Consider the following 13,247-nt stretch of genomic DNA (forward strand, 5'->3'; position numbering starts at 1 on the left):
GGGGCTGCCAAGCTAACATCTCCCTGATGCAGAGTACAGGATCTTGATCACAGTGTTTAACGCTGTTCATGGAAGCGGAGGACATTCTAAACTGTGTGCATTAGTAGCTTTGAAAAAACGGAATGGGTGGAGGAACAAGGGAGCAGGGAGGATTAACTGGGTTTCTATCTGGTTAGTTTGCTGACAGTGATCTAGTCCCACCTAGAAAACTCAAACCCTCAGTCTGAGGGTCTCTCGGTTTAAATCTTCTGGGTCTCCGAGTGGGAAACGACATTTCATTTCTATTTCTTAAGGGATTTGGTAAGAGGTTCCACGATGTGCCAAGTGGATCCCACACTCTGTAGAAGCCTCTGATGAAGTCTTTAAGGCCAGAGTTTAGAAGGTGAGGCTGGGGTACCAGGAGCTAGAAGTCAGCTGGAACCACAAGGCAGATCCTGTCTCAGAAATAATAACAATAACAATAATAAGTGGGCTTGTCTGGGGTGAGTCCCCATCTAGAAGGGAACCTTCCTCCAGCATGCGACAGGGTTTCTCTGCAGCTTTGGAGCCTGTCCTAGAACTAGCTCTTGTAGACTAGGCTGGTCTCGAAATCACAGAGATTCACCTGCCTCTGCTGGGATTAAAGGTGTGCACTGCCACCACTTGGTGCATTTCCTATCTTTAAAAAAAAAAAATAAACGAGTTTAGTGAAAACTCAGGGTGAATTTGTAGCTTAAGCAAAGTCTGCTTGAAACCTTGAATTCCATCGCCAGCCCCGCAAAAATAAAAATTTAAAAGAAGATTTTTTTTTTTAAAGAAAAAAATTCATCCAGGGCTGGTGGCACAAACCTTTAATACCAGCACTTGGAAGGCAAGGTAGAGGCAGGCAGATCTCTGAGTTCGAGGCCAGCCTGGTCTCCAGAGTGAGTTCCAGGGCAGTCAGGATTGCTACCCAGAGAAATCCTGTCAGGCAAAAACAAGACGGAAATAAAGAAGGGAGGGAGGGAGGAAAGGAAGGGGAGGGAGAAAGAGATATATCTATAAATAAAAAATAATAAGTAAAAAAGAAAAAAAACATTTGGCTATCTCTGGGTGATTCTGTAGAGCCCCTTCCTCTCCCACCCCCTCCTCTTTAATTTTCTAAAAACGAACACCGTTTCTCTGCGCAGCTGGGGACCTGCAAACCGATTGGCTAGCAGCGGGTGAGACCAATGGACCTGAGTCCTGCTCGCCAGGCAGAGGGCCGGAAGCTTGGGTCCTGAGCCCAGCGCCGGTCCCAACTACCCTGGGCTGCCGAACTGCCTGGCTAGCCCAGGGTCTGAGTCGGAAGATTTGAGGGTCTGACTCCAGAAGTCTCTGGAGTTCTGATCTATGGTGAGCGCCAGGTTCCCCGCAGATCCTCGGGTACACCCGCCGTCCTGCGCGCCTCACCGGCTCCGGAGCTCATCACTTCCCGCGGGCCGCGGGTCCCAGGGGCGCGGCCTTAGGCTCGCGGCAGAAGGTGGAGGGCCGAGGGGGCCGCTCTTAAGGAAAAGAAGTTGAATCATCAGAGAAACCATTAGGCTAATGTGATGTGCTGTAAGAAGCGGGATCAATGCGGCCAGGCCGCGGTGGGGGCACAGCTGCCGCGCATGCGAGGCTCTTGTTCATTTGGGGGAAATGGATTTTAGAAATTTCAGAAAGAAAACTCAATCCAAAGCCAGAGTAACCTTCACGTGAATGTGCTGTGGGTGTACAAGCTGCGAGAACCACTCAGAGAGAACTGTCTAGTGGGGACAGTGACCTCGGTAGAGCGAAACAGACGGAGGTTCTAGAAAAGCAGAGTGACCCAGGTACCGACCGGATGAGGTTTGAAAGAGCACCCAAATGTCGGCTGGGTTGCGACTGTGAGACCTCAAACACTCCCGTGTGAGCCCTCAGACACAGGCTTCTGCTCCTCTACGCCAGGGCAGAGGAGGGAGCTGGGTGCTGAGTTAGCTATTCAAAACTGGTGAAGAGCCTACTCTGAGCAAAGACCTCGGACTTGAGGGCACGATGCTCTCCCAGCTAATCCCGTGTTTTTGTGAAAGGCGCTGAGTGTGACACACACACACCGTACAGGCAGGGCTAGGGCCCAGGATCAGAGCCTGGGCTCCTGGCTCCACCAGTTCCTGTTTTTTTTTTTTTTTTTTTTTTTTTTTTTTTTTTTTTTTTTTTTTTTTTTTTTTTTCTTCTTCTTTAAAAGATGGGCGACTGGAGGTTCCAGAAAAGGATAAACTTCTTCAAGACCTTCACAGTGTGGCTTTCCCATTCTGTCCTCTCTGTCCCCAAAGCCCTTCTGCTTGCTGACCCAAGCTATTGTACTCTTCCAGAGCTCAGAGGTGGAAGCCCGTCTTGGGGCCAAAAGGGGCTTGTCCACAGGATGAGCAGGGAAGATTGGACCGCTGGGTCACTTTTCAGCGAGTTAGAGGTTGCTGGGGAGTTGGGATGCTCTGGGCAAGCGCTGCAGCTCAACCTCTCCAGCAATCCCTAGCAGGTAAAGAGCCTGCGGAAAATGTTTCACGTCTTTTCTCTACAACCGTTTTCAGTCACCCCAAGGACAGGTCAGAACCATTCGCTTGTCATGTTTTCGGACTGCTTGGCCAGCCCTCCTCCATGTTTGAGGAAGCCTTGTGTGGCTCCCAGTGAGCCACAGCTACAGTCTCCAAACCTTAAAAAAAGAAGTGGAGTCAGTTCCTGCGTGAGGCCCTCAGATCAACTCCCTGATGTGGAGAACTCTCTAGAAAGAGTTGGAGAGCTTCAAAGCAAGGGGGGGCTCTCCCACGTTTGCCCCCTCATTTACCCAGTTGAAAAGAAATTTCAACCTTGCCTCTGCCTCCCCAGGTCACCGGGTACGTGCGCTGGGATTCGGACTGGGACAGAATCTTTTTCGTGCACGTAACTAGGATAGCAACCCTGTTTGTTGTGGGGACACGGTACAACGGTGAGGCTCAGTTCGTAATCCTAAGAAGGCAGAAGGCGTCTCTACCAGACAGAGGAGCAATCCTCAAACCAGCCACGAGGATACAAGAAAGAACCACAGAGTGCAATGAGCTTCACCCTGTGAGCTGGAGAGGTCTGGGGCCAGGGGCCAGGCGCCAGGCTGGACACCTCCCACTCGACCCTCTTCCCTGGGCCAAGACTTGCTGGCCTTGACTCCACCAGCACCCGCGTTCACGGGGAACCTGTTCCCGGCGCCTTCCAGACCCGGCTGGCCCCACCTCAGTCCCTACGCACTCTGCTCAGAATGAGACTTTCACTAAGTGAGGCTGGGCTCCCAGTCTGAGTGGGGACAAGCGGGGTGAGGGGATGGGAGACGTGAGGTGCGGACGGACCGCGGGGACGGCGGGGCGGGTCTGCAGGCCGCCGCAGACTGCGAGACGCCAGGTGAGCTGCCTAGGCGGGAGTGGAGGGGCGCCGAGAGCTGGCAGAGGCCGGACCGGGGCGCGGGGGGAGGGGCGGGGCCGAGAGCCGTGGGGTCCCAAGAGACTCGGCCCCAAGCGCCCAAGCCCAGCCAAGCGGGAGGGGGGCCGTCATCCCTTCCCGAGCCCCACCGCTCCAGGCTCCGCAGCCGGCTCCCTCCGTGGTGCTCACACCCACCTGCCTGGGAAACAGGACCTCGCAGCGACCGCGGACAGATGCTGAAGCGGAATCGGTAGCCGGGTGGGTCGGAGTGCGCGGCGTCCGGGACCCCAGCGCAGTCAAGAAACCAGGGCTCCGGTCGCAGGGAAGGAGTCACGTCCCGGACGGCGGAACAACGGCGAAGGACCGCGACCACCCGGGAGAGGCAAGCTGAGACTAGCAGCTCGTTGCCCCGGGAAGAGCGAAGAGAACCAGTTGACGGGGGAGGTGGGGAGATCTTCCAGAGAAAGCAGAACCCGGCGAGCAGGCGCCCCAACCAGCAGAGGCTTCACTCGGACGATCCTGGAACGCGCAGAGCCCGCGGCTGGGCTCAGACGTCTCAGGCCCGGACTCTCCAGCGGTCAGAATGCAGTCCTTTTCCATTCTCTCCCTCCCTTCTCCTGTTGCGGGCGAGCTCCTAGCCTCGCTCCCGCACTCTGCACCACAGACCCACTGTGCACCAGAATCAGAGTGCCCGGGTCCCAGATCAGAGAAGCCGCCGCTGAGCACCACCCCAAACTGCGTCGCAGGGTCACCCAGGTTGCAACCCTTAATCCCTCTCTTCTCCCCCCCTCCTGCATCGCAAGCGCCCTTACTCCAGGTGGGGAGTCCAGAGCAGCCACCCGGACCAGGAGGGTGAAAACTTGGAAAGCTGGTCAAAAAAGAGGAAAGTTTGAGATCAAAATAGTTTTAAAATTAAATGTGTGAGTCTTAAGGGGCAGATTCTGTCTAAACTTGGAGGAAATACAGTTGAAAAAGTGGAATTTTAAGTGGGCCCAGGTGAGATCCGGATGGGGTGAAAATAAACTTGGAGCGTACAGCCGCTCCTCTGGCGGAGAGGGGAGACAGCCTCCCGGAAACACATGTCCTCAAATTTCCACGGTCTCGTTAAACAGGCTTATTTCGATTTGTTTTTATATAAAATCAAGAAGCTCGGCCTTCCGCAGGTATAGCCTTCTGATTAAGATCTTCTCTTCCATCCTCCCTTTTAATTTTGCTGCATATTTTAGACAAGCCAACAACACATCGTTTCGCTGGAAAATTCATAAATGCACTTTAGGTTTTTTTTCTTTTTCTTTTTTGTTTGTTTACGGTAACAGTCTGACTATCCCAATAAATTCTCAGTCTGGCTTAACACCCACGATACACAATAAATTCTCAGTTGGCTTTGATGGTGCAAGGGCACACAATTTTTTTGTTTTTGTTTTTTTCCTCTTCTGGTTTTACTGAACCGTCCAGGTAATAATAAGCACTAACACCTTTACAATAATGAAAACACAACACAACAAAACAAGCCAAAGCCGCTGCTGCAGGACTACGCTCTTCCGTTCGCCCATCCCTGTTTCCCCTCACGCTTCAGTCTGGGTTCAGTCTGCAGACTCAGTCCATTGCCAAGGGACCAGCCATTTCTCCTTTCCTTCCAGGACAACCAGGCACCCAGGAAGCGGCTCCAGCCTAGCTGACTAGAGGAGTTCATTTCCTCCAAGTCCTTTCCTCACAGCATTTTGGTGAAGTCAGCTCTGATTGCTGAGCGGGCTCAACGAAGCAAAGGGGTCATCCTCCCCCTCCCCCGCCCACCTCCCGGGTTCAGCAGCACCATCCTGCTCTGGGCAGTCCAGAGGAACCTCCAGGAGCAGCTCTCCCTGACTGGTGGAGCCCACAGAATCCTCAGCTTTGCTAGTCCCTGGCCTTCCCATCGGCTTCCGAAGGAGTACTGTGTTCATTTCCTACCTTGTTCCTAGGTGGGGCAGAAGGGCCCTTAGGAATGAGAGAGAAGGCTCCCGTAAGCTCATCTGGCCAGTGCCCAGCCCCAGGGTCTCAACCCAGCTGGGCTGTTCTCTCCGTGAGGGCAGAGCCCAAGCTCTGGGGAGCTTCCTCCTAAACAGCCAGATTTGTGTGTGTGTGTGTATGTGTGTGTGTGTGTGTGTGTGTGTGTGTGTGTGTGTCTGTATTGCAGTTTTCCCTGCAGCTGGTAGGATAGGGGTTCATTTTGCAGGAAGGCCATTGATTTCTCCAGTGCCTACTGTTTGCCTTGACCTGGGATGAGGTAGGAAGGAGTCTTCCTTGGGTGTCTTTGCTCTCTGAGCTACACTACCCCACTCCTTCACCCCACCCAGTATCTAGAGATGGGATAGCCTAGGGCTGCTTCCAGACTCCTGGTAGAAACTCAGTTGAACTAGGAATATTCCTGACTGACTGGTAAATGTGCATGCCCTGTCTGAGAATGGGCACGGTTGTTTTCACAAAAAGAATACAAGAGAGGGTATGAGTTATATGCCAAATGGCTTAGGACGTCGGGAAACTGAGGCCTCGAAAAGAGGCTTGCCAATGGGATGCCTCTTGCCAGAAGGAGAGGGTCCACTCTCAGCTTTTGTATTAAGGGACACTATTTGACTCCCATGAGTCAGGAGACCCCGTATTTTAGGGCGGTTGCAGCTAGACCTCACTTAGCAGTGAGTGAGGCTGGACAGGGAGCCAGTGAGGAGGCTCACCTGGCAGAGACAGATCAAACCCATTCATCTTTGGCCAGCAATGAGGTGTGCCTGCAATCAACACCAGGATCAGGACTCACTAAGGCTCCCAGCTAGTCCTGGCATGTTCTACGCCCTGAACGTCCAGGGCTGGAATGTTGTGTGTTACATTTGAATCAGTTCTTTCTGTTTAGGGCTGCCTTTTTACCCTGTATCCCAGAACCTGGTGGACACTTATGGGATATGATGAGTTTGCCTGAAGCTGGTAAACTGAACCAGTTGAGGAACTGCCCTGTGCATCAATCACCAGGTCCTGTTCCTAGGTCCAGGAGACACCACTTCCTTGCTGAGGGACTCCAAGACTTCCCTAGAGGGCTGGCGGGGTTGGGAGGGGGAGGAGTGTTAGGGAGGTGGACAGCTCTCCTGCCCAAAAATATATAGTTCATAAAATATAGTTCTCCAGCATCATAGATACTGCTTGACACAGCTGGCTCAGCTCCTTCCCTAGTGGTTGTAGTGAGGTTCCATTGCAGGTGCCCATAGGATCCTGTCCCTTGTGGACACATGTGGCAGGTGACTCACCTAGGGCATTTCACTGTGGCTGGGTAAGGAATTCTGATGAGGACACATTTGCTGCTGGGGGACTCAGAGACACTCTATAATCAGCATGCAACCTCAGCCCAAGGCACCAGATAGTAACTGGAATAACATGGTCTCACAAGGATTGTCCAGTGACCTGAGCCCCCTGACACCTTGACAGTGAGGCTAGGATTCCCACCCAGAGCACAGCATGTAGGATGTGTAGGATAGAGGGGTGCCAAGGGAAGACCCATTGTATAGACAGGACAAGCGTCAAAGAGGCCATTGCTGCTGCAGGAACCTGGGCTGTGCTAGGGTCTGCAAAGTGCCCCTGGCTTTCCAGGGTAGGCAGAGATTGTCCTGAGAGCAACATAACAGCATCAGACGTCTGATGAACTGGACACCGAAGTCTGATGAAGGCACAGTGGAGAAGTGAGAGCAAAGAGAAAGAGGTGGCCCTGCTTGTTTTGTTTGCGGACAGCCTGTACCCTGTTTGACCACGGTCCAAAGCCTTTGAAAACTCCAAGTTCATTGATGTATATTATAGTCTCTCCCAGACAAAGCTGTCTTTGCTCATGGCAAAGCAGTTCGGGGTACTCAGGGGCAGAGAGAGGGCCCAGGCTCAGAACCCTGAAGGACCAACTGATGGGGAAGACTGGCCTAGAGATGGGACTGCTGGTCAAGGAACAACACACCTTCCACTTGAGTCTCAAAACATCCATATCCTCAGGGCATGAGAACTGAGTGCAGAAGAGGAGGGAGAGAAGGGAGATGCTCCATGGAGCACTACCACCAGGTCTCAAGAATGGAAACCAGCTCTTTGTACTTGGGTGGGAGTGAGAAAACATACACACACACACACACACACACACACACACACACACACGGAGCGACCCCCCCAGGCCTCTGGCGCCTTCTCCTAGGCTGTCTGGCACCACCGTGGTCACCCCAGGCTACTCATCTCAACTGTGGGACGTCTACTTTCAGGTGAAGCAGGGATGAAGACAGGTCCAGGGTCCCCTACTAAAACCGAGAGTGAAGTGACCCCTTCAAACTTGGAAAGCCCTCTCCCAGTTAGGCTCAAAAGCACACGAAAAAAAGTACCCCTCTTCACACAGCAGGGCCCACCTGTAGGTAGGGGCAGTCAGCTTGGGGACAATGAAGACAGATGACCTGACTGCCCGAGGATATAGATGGACCAGAGGAGGCAGGAGAAAGCACCTCAGCGGCCTTACTGGAAGAACCAGAACTTTGTTTTGGTTCAAAGAATTTCTATACAGAACCTGCTGTCTACCGCAAGAGCGGGTAAGGGCAGTGACACAGCCTCATGAGCGCTGGTGACTAATCGGTAGTCAGAGAGAGTTCTACCTTCATCTGCCTGTGCCTTTTGGTTTCAGTCCCCAGAACTCTAGAACACACTGCCATCTTTACATCACTACTCCTCACTCTTGAACCTTTAGGCCTTCCACGGAGGTCTAGCGGGCCTCCCAGTCAGGAGAGTAAAACTGAGGACCATAGATCCGGGAGTGTGGCTCCAGCCTGCCCCACCCACCTACCCCAGGACAGCCTTCCCAAGTCCCTGGCGAACTTTGGAGGGAAGCACCCACTCACTCAGGCCTGCTACCAGAAGAGTCTCTGCCCAGCGACCACACAGCAGCGAGTCCATCCAGAAAACGTCCCTTTTTATTCCATATGCAAAGAAGTAAAGTCATCACAGAAAAAAAAAAAAAGTCTTCGCCAAACCAAGAGAACCAAAGCCGCCCAGAGAGGCCCTCTTCGGAAGAGAGGCCCAAGATGAGATGTCCCAAGGCCCGCGGCTCTCTGCACTGTCCCCCTCGAGGAGGACCCTGCTGTCTAAGTTCCTGTGAGGTCCCGAGAAGGGGCCATTTTTAGTTAGGGGCAGGGTGCCTCGGGGACAGTCACCATGCGGTTCCTTGGCCAGCCCGTTCCAAGTGTCCGTTTGCCCGCATCTGCTCAGCACTCAGTGCCGGCGAGAACTGTCGCATTGCCGCTTGCCTCTGAGCCGGGCTCCAGCCCTGTAGCTGGCTGCGAGTCTCCCGCTGCCGCCGTCTGGTACACTCTGGAGCGGCTGCCCACAGATATGGCAGCCCAAGGTACTGCGAGGTGCGCCTGCACTGAGGGCGCGGGCTCACACCAGCCCCGGCATCTGCGCGCGCAGGAAGGGCACCGAGGCAGCAGCGGGGAAGGCGGCCAGCGGGTAAGCCAGCGCGCCCGAGAAACCGAGCAGCGGCGGTGGCGGAGCGGGTGCGGGCGGTGCCAGCGGGAAGGGTAGCGCGGGCCCCGTGGCGGCCGAGGGACTCTCGTGGTAGAGCACCGGCACGCGGACCAGACGCTGCGCGCTCGGAGGGGACAGGCTGGCCGCCTCCAGCTCCGCCGCCAGCTGCCGCTTCCACTTGTTGCGACGGTTCTGGAACCAGATCTTGACCTGCGTCTCGGTGAGCTGCAGCGAGGCGGCGAGGCCTGCCCGCTCCGCGCTGCTCAGGTAGCGCTTCAGGTCGAAGGTGGACTCGAGTTGGAAGACCTGACTGCGCGAGAAAACCGTGCGCGTCTTCTTCTTGCGGCCACCGCGCGCCTCCCCTGCGGCAGTCGCCGCTGCCGCAGGGGCCTCTGCCAGCTCCGCCGCCTCCTCCCCGCCGGCCGCTGGGCCCTGCGTCGTCGCCTCCCGCGGCAAGGCTCCCGGCCCGGGACACCGCGGCCATGAACTCTCTGCGCGACCCATCTCCTCGCAGGCCTCCGGAGAGTCCCGGTCGCTTGCTGCAGGGGAGAAAGGGGAATAGTGGTAGGTTCTAAGTGTCTGCCCTAGAAGGAGTCACTGAGATTGACTTCCTCCCTCTTTCAAATCCTCCACAGCCAAATGCCAAAAGCTGGGAAATATTCCCTGAGCAAGGGTTGGGGCGCCTTACACTTGTGAGTTGGGGGACTGGCAGAGGAAAAGGCATAAGGTGAAGCCCAAGACCAGGGCCACAGGTAAACACGTGGCAACATATGCCCAGAGGAGGACAGAATGAGAAAGAAAGAAAAAGGCTAATTCAAAAGGCAAGCTGACCACTTGCTCATGTCTCAGCTGTATCCCAGGCCTCACACAATCGTAGAGGCTCGGGACAAAAAGACCCGATGTCCTTCAGATTTATGTACACACAGAAACTGATATACTAGCCGGCAGCTATGGACCAAGGCCTCCCCATCACTCAAGGGGGCAGACACCAGGGAAACAGCTCTTAGGAAAATGAATGCACACACCCCCCCAAACTCTGCTGGGGTGACATTGGCACAACCCTGACTCAGACACCCTCAGAGGCAGACCCTCTGCAAAAGCGAACCTACTCCAAGGGAGCATGGAGGAAGGCTGTTCTGCGGACCACAATATCCCTACCCTGCATCAAACATCTACCCGTTCCCTGGGGGCTCCTGTTCACAGAGACCCTCTGGAATCATGTTCCAAGTACCAAGCTCTGGATGACAAGAGATGTCACCAGATTACAGCAGTTTACACGAGTCCCTGGAGCTCCTCTAGACCTCTGGGCTCTCGGAACTAACTCAGGCCAGCCTGTTATTCTGACAGGTCAAGGTCAAGGTGGGTTTTGACCTAGGTTATACCTCAGCGGTGGGCTTGTATGTCTGGCTAAACTCTGCCTGGTGTCCTTGGAAGCATGCTTGTGCCCCTGCCCAGCCCCCGTGTTCAGTGCTCTCTCGGTGCCCACTACAAAGTCACATAGCAGGATGGTTACATATGCAGCCAGAACTCGGGCTCCCCCATTGGCACAAAACACCCTAAGCCCCTGCACTCAAAGAGGTCCGTGGATTGCGATGAAGTGCTCATCCGACTCCCCTGCTCTGACAGGAATAGGGAACCCTAACCCGCATGGTGCGAAATGAGGAGGAGCCACCTGCGTGGGGGCTGACCACTGGGCTGCAGGTGAGGACAGCCTCACACAAACGTGGAAGAAAATGCATCCCGCAAGTCTCCTCATTGGATCTCAGTCCTACTATGGGGCCCTGCTTAGGTTTATGTAAAGAAGGCACCCAGACCTGGGATGGGAGACCGGCCATCCACTCCACACCAGGAAGGTGGTGGGTATCTAACGGAAGAGAGTGGTTGCAGGCCACTTCCTACTTCGGAGCTCCTGGACCTACACACAGGTGGCTCCCAGAACGTCAATGGGCAGTCTTTAGCCACATGTGTTTTTGGAAGGAGGCTGGCAAAGAGGGCTGGGGTCGGAGAGGTTGAAATATCTTTCCTAGTCTTTCTCCGGGGAAGGTCCTAAGAGAGGTAAGGACCCTCTGGAGACAGAAGCAGAATCAGGATGTCCAGGCCAGATGGGTAAGTGGGTTCTGGGGCTGAAGAGCCCCCAACCCCCATTCTCTGAGCCCTCCACAGGAAACAAAGGCCAAGGAGGGGGAGGGGCAATAAATGAAGAGAGGGGTGGAAAGGACCCTTCGGAGTGCACTCCCACCGGTCTCAGCCCCGGGCTCGGGAAGACCCAAAAGGAGGCCCAGGCCCAAACAGCCGGGCTCTAACTGCAGTCGGTAGAGCACATGACACTTTGGGGGCCACAGTTACTGTGGAAGAAGGCCTCCCATCCAAACCCCATAACTGAGGATCCTCTGCTCAGCATCCCTTTTTAGTGCTTGACCCCACGGTCTCCCCTCATTTTCCTTTCATCTTCACTGACTCTCCCTTTCCCTCTCCTGTCTTCCCGCGGCCTGTTTCACTCTCCTCTCTCCTGTCCGCAATTTCGCTTCCTCCAGCCCCAATCCGGGCCTTAGTACCTACAAGCGTGAACCGCCATCCGTAGTCTAAAAACTGCTCAAGCTGGCGTTCCAAGGGGTTCTCATACCCCGGTACACAGAAGACTACCGTCTCACCAAGCCCAAAAGAATGCGCGGGGGGGGGGGGCGGCAGGGTCCCGGCGCATTGCCCACTCCTTCCCGCACCCTCACTCACTGTCAGGACTCAGGCCACCTCCGTAGCCGCCGTGGGCCCGTGGGTACCACCGCGTCGTGCCTCCGCAGCCGAGCGCAAAGGGCGGCCCGGGCCCGGGAGGTGGCCGGGGCCCGAGGCCCAGCGCCCGCGCCCTCGCCTCCCCGCCCGGCCCGCTGCCCGCGCGTAGCTGTCGCCGCCTCTGCAGCCGTCGCTGCCGCGCCAGCTCTGGGTCCTCGTCCTCGGGGTCCTCGTCGTCTTCCTCCTCCTCGCGGACGCCATCGCCCTGGGCGGCACGCCCCGCACCCTTGGCCTCGGCTGCCAGCAGGTTCTCGATGAGGAAGGAAGAGGCGCGGGCTGGCGTGGCGCGCCCGGGTTCGGTCAGCTCATCCGGCATCGCGGCCGCGGGCCCGTCGGGCAACGGTGGGATCCTGTGGGGTCCCCGGTGGCCGGGGCGCAGCCGCTTCCCGGTCTCGCTGAGATCGTGGCGAGCGGCTGCCCAGCGCAAGCGCGGGCCGGCCCTGGAGAGCCGCTTCCCCGAGCGCCGGCGTCGGGTTCCACGAGGCGGGCGTGGGCTTCAGCGCCGCGCTGAGCTGGGCGGGAGCGGGTGCGTGCGGACAGCGTTCCCGCAGCCGCCTCGCTTGCCTTTCTCGTAGCGGTTCAGGTCCCCGCCCCGGCCGGCCTCACGGGGGGGGGGGCAGAGAGGGGCGGGGCCGGGGGCGGGGCGGCGCGGGCTCCGCAGGCTCAACCCCCAAGAAACCGCCACGTCCCTGAGAGAGGCCACTGCCGGAGACGCCGCCCGGCCGGAGCCTGCACGCAGGCAGCGGCGCGACCCTGGGCAGGGGGTCCGGTGGTCGCGCGGGGACGACCCTGCGTGATGCATTCCGGCGGTCCCCCGCACCGGCGCCAGGGGGTGGAGAAGGGCGGGGCCTCGGCTGGGAGAACGACCATTGGCTACAGGGTCGCCGTGAGGTCCAGGTTGGCCAATCGTGTCCGAGGAGAGCGAGGACTCACCCACTGAGAGCGTGTTGGAACCCGCAGAACGCACGGTATATGCGTGAGTTCCTGTGTTGGGGTGACTATGTATTCGCGCGCATGTAAGAACTATAGCCGATTGGACTGTAACCTCACTTTTTAAAAGACCCCGTGCGTGTAATTAAAAAAGGGAATTTTGTCGAAGCAAGGTTGTAGAAACGCGACATATTTTCCGTGCCATCGCGGTGCGATGGAATGCTGTTGTTTTCGGGGCTCAGTCTCGATGTGTAAAGAGATCGAAACCCAAAGGGTCCGCCCCCCCCCCCTGTGTCCGGGTGTCCCGCTGACAGGGAGCCAGACGGTTACCTCCAATCGCCCGGTTCGCTCTCTTTCAGGTCGGCGAGAGCTTCAGGCCAGCCACTGTGGGGGTCTGGAGGTCGTGTGGGACAGTGCCTCCTTCTGCCTCTGTTTTTTGCCCTACCCAGAGTTAGTTAACTTGCCCTGCTTCAGCAGCGAGGCCACAGAGGGTAACTCAGACTTCGCTGAGGCCCGCGGAGCTGTGACCCACTTTCGACGCAAACAGGGGACAGCCCAGTCACTGAGGGCAGCGCTTCACTGGACGCAGGTTATCACGGAAAGGCGCATCCAGCCGCTTAGTGCGG

At 56.4% G+C, this 13,247-nt stretch overlaps 1 protein-coding gene across 1 annotated transcript; it reads right to left on the reverse strand.

Annotated features, from left to right (window-relative positions):
* Positions 1–8,608: 8,608 nt before the first annotated feature.
* Positions 8,609–12,197, reverse strand: Hmx1 (H6 family homeobox 1). The gene is made up of 2 exons (XM_050141407.1): positions 11,635–12,197; positions 8,609–9,443 (listed from the first exon to the last, which is right to left on the reverse strand). The coding sequence occupies exons 1-2, from the start codon at positions 12,005–12,007 to the stop codon at positions 8,818–8,820; spliced, it is 999 nt and encodes a 332-aa protein (XP_049997364.1). The 5' UTR covers positions 12,008–12,197; the 3' UTR covers positions 8,609–8,817.
* Between the last annotated feature and the right edge of the window lie 1,050 nt (positions 12,198–13,247).

Source organism: Alexandromys fortis, unplaced genomic scaffold, assembly GCF_014885135.2.
Source record: "Alexandromys fortis isolate MF-2015 unplaced genomic scaffold, M_Fortis_MF-2015_v1.1 scaffold_7, whole genome shotgun sequence".
In the NCBI taxonomy this organism is placed as follows: domain Eukaryota; kingdom Metazoa; phylum Chordata; class Mammalia; order Rodentia; family Cricetidae; genus Alexandromys; species Alexandromys fortis.

Coding starts and splice junctions, on each gene's coding strand:
- Hmx1 (XM_050141407.1), bottom strand. CDS start 12,007: ATGCCGGATGAGCTGACCGAACCCGGGCGCGCCACGCCAGCCCGCGCC. Junction 9,444..11,634: donor AGGTGGCCTGAGTCCTGACA/GTGAGTGAGGGT, acceptor TCTCCCCTGCAG/CAAGCGACCGGGACTCTCCG.